Source organism: Echiichthys vipera (assembly GCF_963691815.1).
Source record: "Echiichthys vipera genome assembly, chromosome: 19".
Classification (NCBI taxonomy): domain Eukaryota; kingdom Metazoa; phylum Chordata; class Actinopteri; order Perciformes; family Trachinidae; genus Echiichthys; species Echiichthys vipera.
In genome coordinates, this window is record NC_139844.1 from 23194048 (window position 1) to 23206672 (window position 12625).

The 12625-nt window shown below is 42.0% G+C and overlaps 1 protein-coding gene across 5 annotated transcripts in view; it reads left to right on the top strand.

Annotated features, from left to right (window-relative positions):
• Positions 1 to 2725, top strand: part of runx2b (RUNX family transcription factor 2b) — a 43286-nt gene extending 40561 nt beyond the window's left edge. For all 5 annotated transcript variants that reach the window (XM_083933600.1, XM_083933599.1, XM_083933602.1 and 2 more), the window contains one exon: positions 267 to 2725. In XM_083933600.1, the coding sequence (XP_083789726.1) occupies positions 267 to 745 (479 nt within the window). In that variant the 3' untranslated portion in view covers positions 746 to 2725. The remainder of the gene's footprint in view (positions 1 to 266) is intronic.
• The last annotated feature ends 9900 nt before the right edge of the window (positions 2726 to 12625 follow it).

Here is a 12625-nt window from a genome sequence, read left to right on the forward strand (position 1 = left end):
GCTCCAAAACTGGGCCCAGAAAGAATTCCATTGAACACAGTCTTGGATGACTTAATACACACATCTGGCTCGACAAATTTGATTACATACAAGTCAGATTATTATTCATTCATTTCTCAGGAGACTTATTTGTTTAATTCAATTACTCTACAGGAGAAAGTGCCACATGTGACATGATCAAAACTGGCTTTAGCAGAAGTGTAACTGTGATTTTGGCTGTTCTGAGAAACCTAAAGAAATTCATGTTTTTTTTGTGTGTGTTATAGGTTCTTCTGACCTGAGCCCGTTCCCTGGTCAGTTTGAGCGTCAGTTCCCGGGCCTCTCCTCCCTCACGGAGAGCCGTTTCTCCAGCCCTCGGATGCACTACCCAGCCACCTTCACCTACACCCCACCCGTCACCTCCGCCATGTCGCTAGGCAGCGCCCACTACCACACCTACCTTCCCCCTCCCTACCCGGGCTCCACCCAGAGCCAGAGCGGACCCTTCCAGACCAGCAGCACGCCCTATCTCTACTACGGCGCTTCGTCCGGCTCGTACCAGTTCTCCATGGTTCCCGGCGGGGATCGTTCGCCCTCTCGCATGATCCCGCCTTGCACTAGCGCCTCCACTGGCACCTCCCTGGTAAACCCCAACCTGCCCAGCCAGACGGAGGGAGGCGTGGACGGCGACGGGAGCCACAGTAACTCCCCGACTGTTCTCAACCCCGGCGGCCGCATGGATGAAGCTGTCTGGAGGCCCTATTGAAGAAAACGAAGGGGGGGGGGATTGGAAGTCAACTGATGTCACGGTTTGAAAGCACAAACCCTTTTTCTGTTGAAAGGGGGATTTTTGAGCTCTCATCAGCTATCTCTACCTTTAACTGGGAAATTGAGGTTGAGATTAAAAAAACAAAACACAAAAAAAAAGCAGACTTGTACGGACGTGTCTTCCTGGAATGTGTTTTGACCAAGGCACAACAAAGGGAGTCATTCTCACAGCAATAATGAGAGAAAGACAATTTTGGTTTACTCGGCCCAAGTGGATGAGACATTATTTCAGTTTGATTATAATCCACGAGCTAAGGGATGCTTCAACAATATTTGTAAAAGACTGCCTCTTTTGTATAGTGTTTGTATTTCAATAAGGCTTTTTTGCAGAGCATGTTTTTGTACTACGACAATATCAAGATGCAAGTTAGGCACTGAGTAGCAAGTGATGAGAGTAACACATATGTTACCTTAAGTGGTACGGACAGTAAGTTTGCTTTAAACCAATTAATTTAACTTGTATATTGTGGGTGAAACGTTGATGTAGATTGAGGCGTTCTCTTAGTTTTAACTTATAAAGCCATAAATTATGTATTGTATTTGAAACTTGAGTCAAAGAAGTGTAATCTGAATATTTTTGATGCATCTATACGACTAAGTTAAAATGTTTTTTGTTTTTTTTTATAGGTAATTTAAGAGAGTGAGAGGTTTCCTTTGTTTTCGTAGTACCCAAAGATTTGAATTGTTTCAAGTATGAAATGTAATTTCCAAAGAGTATTGCAACATGTTTCTTCTGGTGTAACTTTCAGTTTAACTGCTCCGCACGTTCGAGAGCCCCGACATCCTCCCTACGCGTTGACACACATTTGGCTCGGAATTAAACCTTCGGTATTTATTGAGCAATAATGCCCCTTGGCGAAATACCATGAAAGAGAGCTTCGGTGGGGAAAAATAATTATTCGTTGGGGAAATTCTGCTTGATTTCTTTAGTTTGTCTAGTCTGACATGCGCACAGATATATATATATATATATATATATATATATATATATGTGTGTTTTCCTGTCCAAATAAGAAATGGTACATTTATACATAAAGTGACATGTAGCCCAAAGATGATCCTGGTGGTGCCACGCCTACAGTGGTGCTCCGAGCGCACTCTAATGCAGCAGGTCAGACTTTAAGGTTCAGTTGTTCTATGAGCTTCACGACTACATGGACTCCTCAGGACTGGAATGATCCCCGGATGGTCTCAAATCCACCACATTTGTTAAATCTGCACGTCTTTTTTTTTCTTTCCATTTCCAGTCCGGCTGAATCCTCCGTCAAGATTATAGGGAAAACATGCCAAGTCTGTTATAGCTTTCATATCATGTGCAAAAGATAGCTTTGAAAAAGTCTGTCTTAGTGTGTGACACACACGGGTACTTTTTGTTTCCCTGCTTGTTTCTCTCTCTCTCAGTCTCTGAGACTGAGAAGAGAAAATATCACAGTTGAAGATAACGGAGACTGTGACATTCCTCCAGACTTTATTTATTTTCCTTATTTCTCTGCTTTTGTTGACACGGTTTACCTTGTAGATTTGTATCGTGCTCACTTCCCGGTGCCCCGATCTAAAACCCTTCTGTGGCACCAGTGTGAGGGCAGGTCAGATATTTTCCAATTTGAAATGACTATGTGAAATAAAACATTTAAAAAAAAGTGTTAGAGTGCAAAAAGTGAAGTGATTGGATGCAGCTGCTGGCAGCAAACTGGTAACCAAAAAGTATGGGAGATAATATGGGTATGTTTGTTTCATAAAGCACTTATTTCTTCTTTTCTTTCTAGCAGCACTTGCGGCAGGCTGCCAGCAGGGCTCGTGGTTTTGGTGCTCAGTGCAGATATAACACCACTGGAGTCACACACACACACACACACACATATATATATCTATATATGTATATATACACACACTCACACACTCTCTCACATAGTCACACTCACACACATATATATATCTATATGATATATGTACGTGTGTGAGTATGTGAGAGAGAGTGTGAGTGTGTGTATATATATATAGATATATATACACACACGCATACACACACACTCTCACTCACACACACATATATATATATACACACTCGCACTCACACACCTGTATATATATAGATATATAGATATCTATATATATACACACACACTAACATATGTGAGTGTGTGTATGTGTGTGTATATATATCTATATATACACACACATACACATACACACACACTCTTCTACACACTCACACACGTATATATATATATATACACACACACACACACATACACACACACTCTCTCACACACTCACATACACATATATATATATATATATATATACACACACATACACATACACACACACTCTTCTACACACACACACACACATACACACACACGCTCTCACACACTCACATACACATATATATATATATATACACACACACACAGACACACACACTCAAAATGGATAACACTTGGCCAAACAAGCCATTTACATTGGAGTTGAATCTGATCTCAGAAGTCAGTTGGTATTTGTTTGAAAAAAGCATTTTTCTTGGTTTCATACAATATGATATTCACTGCATGTAGGTAATATAATAAGCCAATTTGAAAAAGCTGAGAAAAACATGGCCCTGTCCAAGGATCAGACTTCAAGCCTTTCATTGAAGGTTTGCACGCAGTGCCTCGTTCCCAGCCTCTGCAGAGGATGTTCTGAACTCACTTAATGGAATTGAACATGTCACACTACATTTCCCCGAGTGCTCCAGCCCCAACGAAAAGCCTTTCTGCTGTTACAGTGTAACATAAGAAAGCAAATAAAAACCTTTTTAGATTGCTGTGATTTTATAGCTTTTTTCCCCCATTGCAAATTTATTCAATGTCTCCGTAGTAACCAGTAACTATGCACATGTTGGGATTTATTTAATCTGCTTCTTTCTCAACTCTGAACAGGAAATTGTCTTTTAAAACTGTTTACACATCAATGCAGCACTGACATCCCATTTTGTCCACATCTGCTTTTGTTTGTGTTGTGTGTTTTTTCCTTCATCTTCTTTCTTTCCTTCGGTTAAATGTTGCGTACAAACTGTCATCAGAAACCTTGTATTATTTAACGATTAGCATGTATGATATCCAGGAACCATACCTTACCCTGCTCTTGTGTAAAGTTGACTTGTTGTGTGTCTATTGTTGTGCTTCTTCTCTCATGAACACTTGTCAGGAAACGGAAACTAATGGAGACTCCGTTAGTTTTTTGCTGGTATGTTTCATAAAGATCATCAAGTGAGGTTGTTTTTTTTAAAAGGGACAAACAGACCTGACAACAGTGAGTGAAATTGGCATTGTGATTGTACATTTTGTTTATTTTAAGAATAAAATAGGAATTTTGTAACTTAATTTTCCCTCTTAATCTCCTCTTTACACTGAAATGACAGTGTTTGTTTTATTTTGAAAGGCAAGAGATTATCCTCCACGTTTTCTGAGTATTTAGAGTTTCCACTTAAAGGACCCCTCTGCTCAAAAATGTGTTTTCGCTTTTGTTATTTTATGAATGATGCACATGCAGAGTTCAAACCTAGAAGGTTGTTTTCAGGGTGCACAGCTGTAAAGTTTGTTTTTAAAGGGGAAACGTTTGTTTTTTTCTTTGCTTACTTTAAAACAATTTCAGTGATGTTCATAGAAACAGGAACAAAGTATCCAATCACGGTTCATTAGTGACGTAAAAACGTGGAAACATCCAGTGCACAGACACTGAGAATGGACTTTTTTAAAGGCCAGGTTTTGAAATGAACAATATTTACATATTGATAGATTAATATTATTTTTTAATAATGGAGAAGGAGAAGTCTGCCTTTAAAGGTCCAATATTTTAAAAAGTGACTTTTGGTCATAAAGCGGGTCAGGGTGCTGTACGAATAGTGTGTAAATATGAAAACATGCAAACCACAGAGAAATGCACACAGCCTGTATTCAGCAAACGGACTTTAAAGGAGCCGTCAGGACTTCTGCACAGTTGTGATGTGCTGCTACAGTGCTGTTATTGTCATTCCCTGGTTGCAATGATGGTGCAAAGACACCGAGAGCACAGATGCAGAAGACCTGGAAACACTAACCAATCAGATCAGACTGGGAGGAGGGGCTTAAAGAGACAGGCGCCCTCAGGCAGAGGGGGAATACAGTATATTCATATATGTGATTTTGAACTTTAAAGTTCTAGTAGAAACCCAAATTACAAGTATGAACTTGAAAATATGTCCCCTTTAAGATTTTTGACCAGGCACTCAAGCTTTTTTGAATTTAAAAAGCTCATCCACAATATTTCCTGGATATTTTGATTAGATTTCCCCTGATTATCATTTAAACATAAATTGTCACCACTGAACACACTCTAACATCTAGCAGTGTCATCACCTTTGCAATCTTTTCTTAAAGAGTTAACAAGCAGATCTCAGAGCGTGTTGCACGTAGGAAGCACATTTAGTGGTATCATCTCTGGTCTGCTGCTCCGTCTGTACCAACATTGTCTTTGGACGGGGACTATGGCGGGTTGAGGCCCCAGCATGCTCAGCCAAACTACTACTACTGCCACTGCCACTGCCATGGCTTCATTTCAAAGGTACACTGAGAAACCAGAGAGATGGAGACAGGAACAGAGACAGGGAGACCCGGGGAAGCTGTTTTACATTATTTCCAAGACATAATAGAGCCAATCTAAGTGTGCGCACACACGTACACATGCTGAAAAGGAGAGAGGGAGAAGGGAAGGGGAGCTACATCCCACGTGTTTTTTTTTTAAAGTACAGATTGGGAACATTCTCGGGGTTTCCCTGAATATAGATTGCATGGAAAGAGCTCCCGCTGGTTTCAGGTTCACATTCGCAGGGTTCTCAGCCATGTCTAGAAATTATAATAATGAACTCCGGCGAAGCAACGGGACCCAGACACCCAGAGAAATTAGCATAATGTCCTGCATGCACGGAAGAGACAGCAGAGCGGGGGCAGACTGGTTTTAAGAGGGCTTGGTATGGAGTTTTTTTGTCCCTGTTGAATTTGGTGGTTGAAGAATGATGCCAGCGATGATGGGCGCTTGATTTTTATACCAGATCGTAAGCAGTCGTTTTGCAGCGCAGAGAAGGCCGCGCTCTCTTCCTTGTGTTATGCAAAAAGAGAAACAGGAGTTTATGAGGGGACAACCCCGCTCAAATCGGATGACTGTGCACAAACACACATACACAAACACAAGGCTGACAGCCCATACAAACTGTTTACTTGACCTCTACGAAGGTTTCAGAGGAGCAGCTCAGGCGGGAAGTGATCTCAAGGGTCCCATACCGCTCTCAGAGCTGCATGTCTCTGCCTATGTTTCCGTCTCCGCTAACAGGGCTGAGGACTGTGTGGGGGTGTGTGTGGGTGTGTGTGTGTTTTCTGTAGGAGTCCATGCATCTTGATTTCTCATTTAGTGCAGAGATAAACTGAGGGCAAGGGGCTCTCCAGTGTGGGCCTTGCCTGTCAAAGCATGAAGCATGAAGCATGAAGCACTGACCTCCCTGAACCTTTCTAATCGAATGTCATCTGATCTAAACCAATGGCGACGGGCCACCTTAATGTCTTAGAGGAAGACCATCTCTGGGATCAGGCCATACCCACCATAAAACACACAAAACTCATCTTAATTTGATCTGATTGTAATTGAGCAAACCTCCCCTCACACTCCAGGAGAATTTCAAACTGAGTCAACAATAACTGTGTACTTTGGCGCACTCTAGTGGCTTTTTTATTTAACCTTAGGGACCAGGGTGAGGGGCCCACCCATATGGTGTTCCATACAGCCAAAGGCAGCCTGGATGTGGCCAAACTTGCACTTATTATGTTAGTGGTGCTCCTGCTATAGTTCCAACACCCCACATGTTGTCTCTGTGGACTTGTACAAGAGGTTTTACTTCATAAATGAATGTCAGATATGAAAGGTTCCCCACCCTCACAGAGAGGAGGGGGGGGGGGGGGGGGATGTAAATTGTGACTTGTCTTCTGACCTGTAATAAAATAAATGATCAATTGGCAGGCGAGCTGCATTCGGGCAGCAGCCCAGAACCTCACAGACATGGTAGGTTGTAAGGCAGCCTGACATCCAGCACTAAAATCCATTCATCACTAGATTAAAGCATGCCTGTGTCTTTAGCCTGCTTTGGAAACATTTGATTCCACGAAACCATTTGCTGCTAAGTGAAATGCAAAAAGTTCACTTATGAAACATAAAAAGCCTACATTTAATGAGTTCTGCCAGCTCATGTTATGCAATTTGATACATGGCCACACTGCCTGAAAAAAAAAAAAAAGGAATTACTGTGAAAATGCGAGTGTCAGGACCATGGACAGCGACCAAACACACAAACAAAAGCCCTCTTTGTCCAAGGCCTCCGCTTCATGTCAGTGTTTCAAATTATACACCATCTCAACTGTCAAAAAATAGGCAAACTGTTGCAGCACGACTGAGTGTACAGAACATAAGACAGGATAAACCTCCGCTCAGTGCCAAATATTCATGCAAAACAGGCCTTTTCCATAGGTTTCAGCCAGGCAATAAAATTTCAAAAATTTGGGCAGGGGCCCCATCTTTGCCTGAAACTCAAGCATGAAGGAGCCCTATGTGTTCTTCCTGTCAGATGAAGGGCCGTTAAAATTTTATCAGGCAAGTGTTAATTGAGAACTAATGGGCTGGTAATTCAGAGCGGCGAGATCCAGTTGACTGCTGAATGACATACAACTCTGGTGACATTTAGATCATGTTGGGGCTTTTTGGAAAATCCACCACACGACCGTAGCCGTGGTGGTGGATGCCAGGCGAAACGGGGGATGAAGGATGCCCGCCATCGTGTCTGGTTCTGCTTTAGACATTCATCCTCTCAGTCTCCAAGGATCATAACTCGTGTTAGAGGCAGGTTTTATGGTTTATGACTGGAAAATAAAATGCTGCGTGTTTCCTGCAGGCGAAGCGATGATTTACAACTATGAATGATAAAGTGAGCGCCCGCCTGACAGTGCGGATGTGTGAGGGCTGCTGAGGATCCAGACATGTCCGACATGTGGATGTGAATGTGGTTGTATAGCGAGCGCGGTCACCGCAGTGTGGTTATATACATTGGAACACAGCAGAGAGGGAAAAGTTCTGGCTCACTAGTAGGTATCAATACCTGACATCATCATCTCACATAATTAGCGCAGTGTCCACATCCTTCTTCAGTGACCATGGATTATTTCATGTGGTCCACAACTGGAACTGAAACTCTAACCAGGGAATCTAACCAAGAGCATAAATACCCCCAAGCTCTGCTGTCTGCAGACATGGTTACTCATTTCAACTACTCCTCTCCAAAAAGCCAATCAGATATGTTTATTGTTATCTTCTGCCTCAATTTGGGCCTGATTATTTAAATACACAGAAAAATGTCTTGATCACCTGGCTCGGAGCTCAAACAGTCCGCGCTTTGGGCCACGACAGGCCTGTCCCGGCCTCCGCATGGCTCTACCACTGATCTAAGACAGGAGCCGGTGTTTGCCAAGAACTCTCTCTGGTGAGGTCGTCAGTCTTACACCGAAACCGCAGGCGCGCGCCAGGCAGATCAATAATCCCCATCGAGCTTCACCACAAGTCACTCAAACCTCCAAGGGCAGCCGAGCGGAGGAGGGTTGGGGGACCTGCTGAGAATTTGATACTCTCTAAGTTGCTCTCTGTCTCCGTGTGGAAGAGACGAGGACGCGTCCTCCGTAGCTCTGTCTGCTCTTTTAAACATGATCTCCTGTTATGACATGGCTCCTGTCATTGTCGGCCATGCTCTGATTAGACACTTCCTTCACAGGACTGTAGGAGCTCAGCCGTCACCTTCTCAGCGGGTGGATGTTGGTCTCGCGTGTCAGTCATTACCCAACACCAGGAATCAGTGACTGGGATGCATATTTAAGTAGGAAAACAGAGCTGAATCTCCACTCATATTATTTGTGCATTTGATTTATTAAAGGTCCCATATTGTAACAGTGAGATTTGAATGTCTTTTTTATTATAAAGCAGGTCGAAGTGATATATAAAAATACTGTAAAGTATCAAAACGCCCAATCCACTGAGAAATGCACACAGCCTGTATTCAGAAACTCTCAGGACTTCTGTAGGGTTGTCACAACTATACTATGCACTCAGTGGCCACTTTATTAGGTACACCTCTCCAACTGCTCTTTAACGCACATTTCTAATCAGCCAATCACAGGGCAGTAACTCAGTGCATTTAGGCATGTAGACATGGTTAAGACGATCTGCTGCAGTTCGAACCGAGCATCAAAACGGGGACGAAAGGTGATTGAAGTGACTTTGAACGTGCCGTGGTTGTTGGTGCCAGACGGGCTGCTCTGAGTATTTCACAAACTGCTGATCTACTGGGATTTTCACGCACAATCATCTCTAGGGTTTTTACAGAGAATGCTCCCAAAAAAAGAAAGGATCCAGTGAGCGGCAGTTCTGTGGGCGCAAATGCCTTGTTGATGCCAGAGGTCAGAGGAGGATGGCCAGACTGGTTCGAGTTGGAGATGCTGGTTGGAGCATCTGTGAACACACACCACCTACTTTTTTGCAGAGAGGGAAAAGCAGCAGAAGATCACACTGACACTTTCTTAAGAACCAGGTGTGCCTAATAAAGTGGCCAGTGAATGTATATACTGTAGGTAGAAAGTGCAGTCATACCCAGGCTGCAATGACGATGTGAAGATACGAAAGACCCCTAAGAGCTGGAAACACGGACCAATCAGAGCAGACTGAGCTTTGTGGAAGGGGTGCTAAAACAGAGCGTTTTTATTCAGACGGACAGTGTGAGAAAAATAAGTTCTTGTTTTTTTTTTACCTTGAAGTCTGAAAACATGTTTTAGTAGAAACTCAAAATACAAGTAGGAACCTGATAATTAGCATAATAGGTCCCCTTAATATCACATTCAGGCAGCTAGTCGACTCATGTGCTTTATAAAATATAATATAAAAGCATTAAATGTTATGAAAGTAGCTTTTATATAGACAATTATAGCGGATGAAAACTTCAAATATTTCAGTTCACGTTGTACAAATTGAGCAAATACGTCACTTCCGGCCACCATCTTTGTTTGAATTATGAATAAAAAACATAATTTTGGAAACAAGTTACAATAAACAGAATATTTTCATCCAGGTGATTAGAAGAGTCTGAGCATTGTGGAAATACCGATTTAACCGGATAAGCCGTGCGCCGAGGACAAAATAGCCCTTTTGAGAGTAAATGCGTGAGACTGCGGTGAGTTAGCACAGTTAGCCTGCAGCTCGATAGCCTCTCACACAAAGAGTCATTTACTTTGCCACTAACTCAGTTAAAGCTTGTCCATACTGCTTAAAAGCCTTACAATATTTTTCTGAGACTTCTTTATACTTTCTACCGTAGTTTATTGTTTGAAGAAAACCCGCTAATTAATGCGAATGCTAATAGCAACCGTGACATGCTAATGGCTAGCTCGAAATGCTAATTTGCCTATTGTTTACATGGTTAATGCTTGGCTCATGCTAATCGCTATGCTAATCACTAAGCTAAAGCTAAGTTTCCATGCAGTTTCTAATGAGAAGATGCAGTTAAGGAATGGTGTCGCTAGCCTTTGGGTAACAACACCATTCAAGGTGTGGTGTATTTCATTTTGATGAAGAAATTGCACTTTTAAAATAAAAACTGTAATTGATTTGATGTTTAAGAGTAAAATGTTAAATGGTGAAGTAAACTAATGAAAAAACCTGATATAAGATGAACAGAGGTTAAAAAGGATGCATATATTATGTGTCTGTTAAAAATACTATTGTTGAATTATATTGATAATTCATGAATAATTGATTACATTAATAGTTAAAACGATTTGTTTTACTTCTATGGGGGAATTGTTGGGCTATACCTACTCTGTAAAGTGTCCTGAGATGAATTTGTTATGATTCAGCACTATAAATAAAATTGAATTGAATTGAATTGAATTGAATTCATACTAGTTAATTTATTGTGATTATGTATTTCCTTGATTTTTGGTGATATATTTCATGCTTGAACTGAGAAGATGATGAGTTAAAAGTAACTGAGACAGAATCAGATTAAGTTACTCACAACTATGGACTTTCTGTGTATGTTGTTTTTTTTCTTTTGCTAGTCTGAACTACCGTACGAGAAATAGAGAGCAAGAGACGATTAAGATGGCGAACCCAGCCCAGCGACTCTGACAGACAGAGAGAATTGGAGACACCGCGTGGCCAGCTGCAAAACCTACCTCGACGACTCCAGATCATGTGGATCTCACACTGAGAACAGATAAGATACACACACCTGACCTACCCGTGAAGTAGTAGTAGTAATTACAAAAATGAAGGACAAAGACACTGAATTGACATTGATACACAGAACATATACTGTACATTGGATCCTTATTTAACATAATTTACCAGAATACTGAGCAGGAGAGCTCGGTTTCCTTGGACTCTTCTTTTTGTTTTGTTTTTTATTTTTACAGCACCTTATTTTGGTAACAAGTGAACATCCGAGCCTTGCTCCTGAGCTTGATGTGTAATATTTGTTTTGCATTGATATCAAAATATCACCTGTTCAAATACAAACACCCACTCCTTTTTGTGAGTCACTTCCTGGTGCAACTCCTACCGCACCTATAGCGATGTGAGTATCGCTTAAATCTCTAAGTTAGGACTAAAGGTGCTACAACATGGTTAGCTCTTTCATACTGTAATGATAGATAATACATGAGTCACAAACCAGGGTTATGTCTGGTCAATGTACGATCATTCTGAAAACTGTGCAGTGCAGAACAGGGTATTGTATGAAATTACACTACAAATAAAGCCCTTTCTGCTGCTCTTGCTGTTAAAGGACATGAATTAAAGCGGGACGTATGAAGTAAAACCAAACTTCACCTCAGGCTGAAACATGTGTGTCTGTCTCGTGGGTCCAATGTATGGCAAGCAGCACTGAGGTCTATATGTATGCAGTATTTCTTAAACTATGGGTCTGGTCCTTAATTGGATCACAAGTGTGTTTCTGGTGGGTCCTCACACGTCAAACACACCAGTTTGTTTTAATCAGCTCTGGTCTCAAAGCAGGGCTCAATTTAGACAATTTATGCCTGAGCTGAAAAGGTTTACTAAACCTGGCTATAAAAGTAGGCTGTGTGTGAGTCCCCGTCAGCCTATATGGACTCCCTTTGCTATGGTGGCCAAGCCAAGGCCAGCGACTGGTAGATCCACTGGGAGTGTAATAACAGATTAATGTGGCGTGCCAGGCCCCATGACCAGACGTGTTTGACGTTAATGCTCCACTGTATATTATCCAGCTTGCAGAAATGTTGGATGTGAGCAATGGGATCCAAGGACAGGGATGTTTAGGTACTAATTACCAAACAGCAAGGCACAAGTTTCGCTCCATATTTCCTTACTCCTGTGGAAACACTAGGCAGGCTCCATTTATTTTCTTTGACTGTTGTTTCTGGCAAGGCTGCGTCTCAGTAAACACCACTCGCCCACCATTGTAAATCCGACAGGCGCAGATCTTTCAAGTTAGACTCCTTTGAGGAAAAATGGAGACAGATCGGATGGCGGCGCTCGGGTTTTCCGTCTTAATGAGAGAGTGGAGAAGAGGGATGGCGTTTGATCCCTGGCATGGAAGCCTCTATTTAAGCCTGTCAACGGTCATCACTCTCTCTCTCCTTTCTCTCTCTCTCTCTCTTTCTCCTCTCTCTCAGTTAAGGCTAGAGAAACAGACTTGCACCACTGGATTTGATCAACTCAGTCAGGCACACTTAAC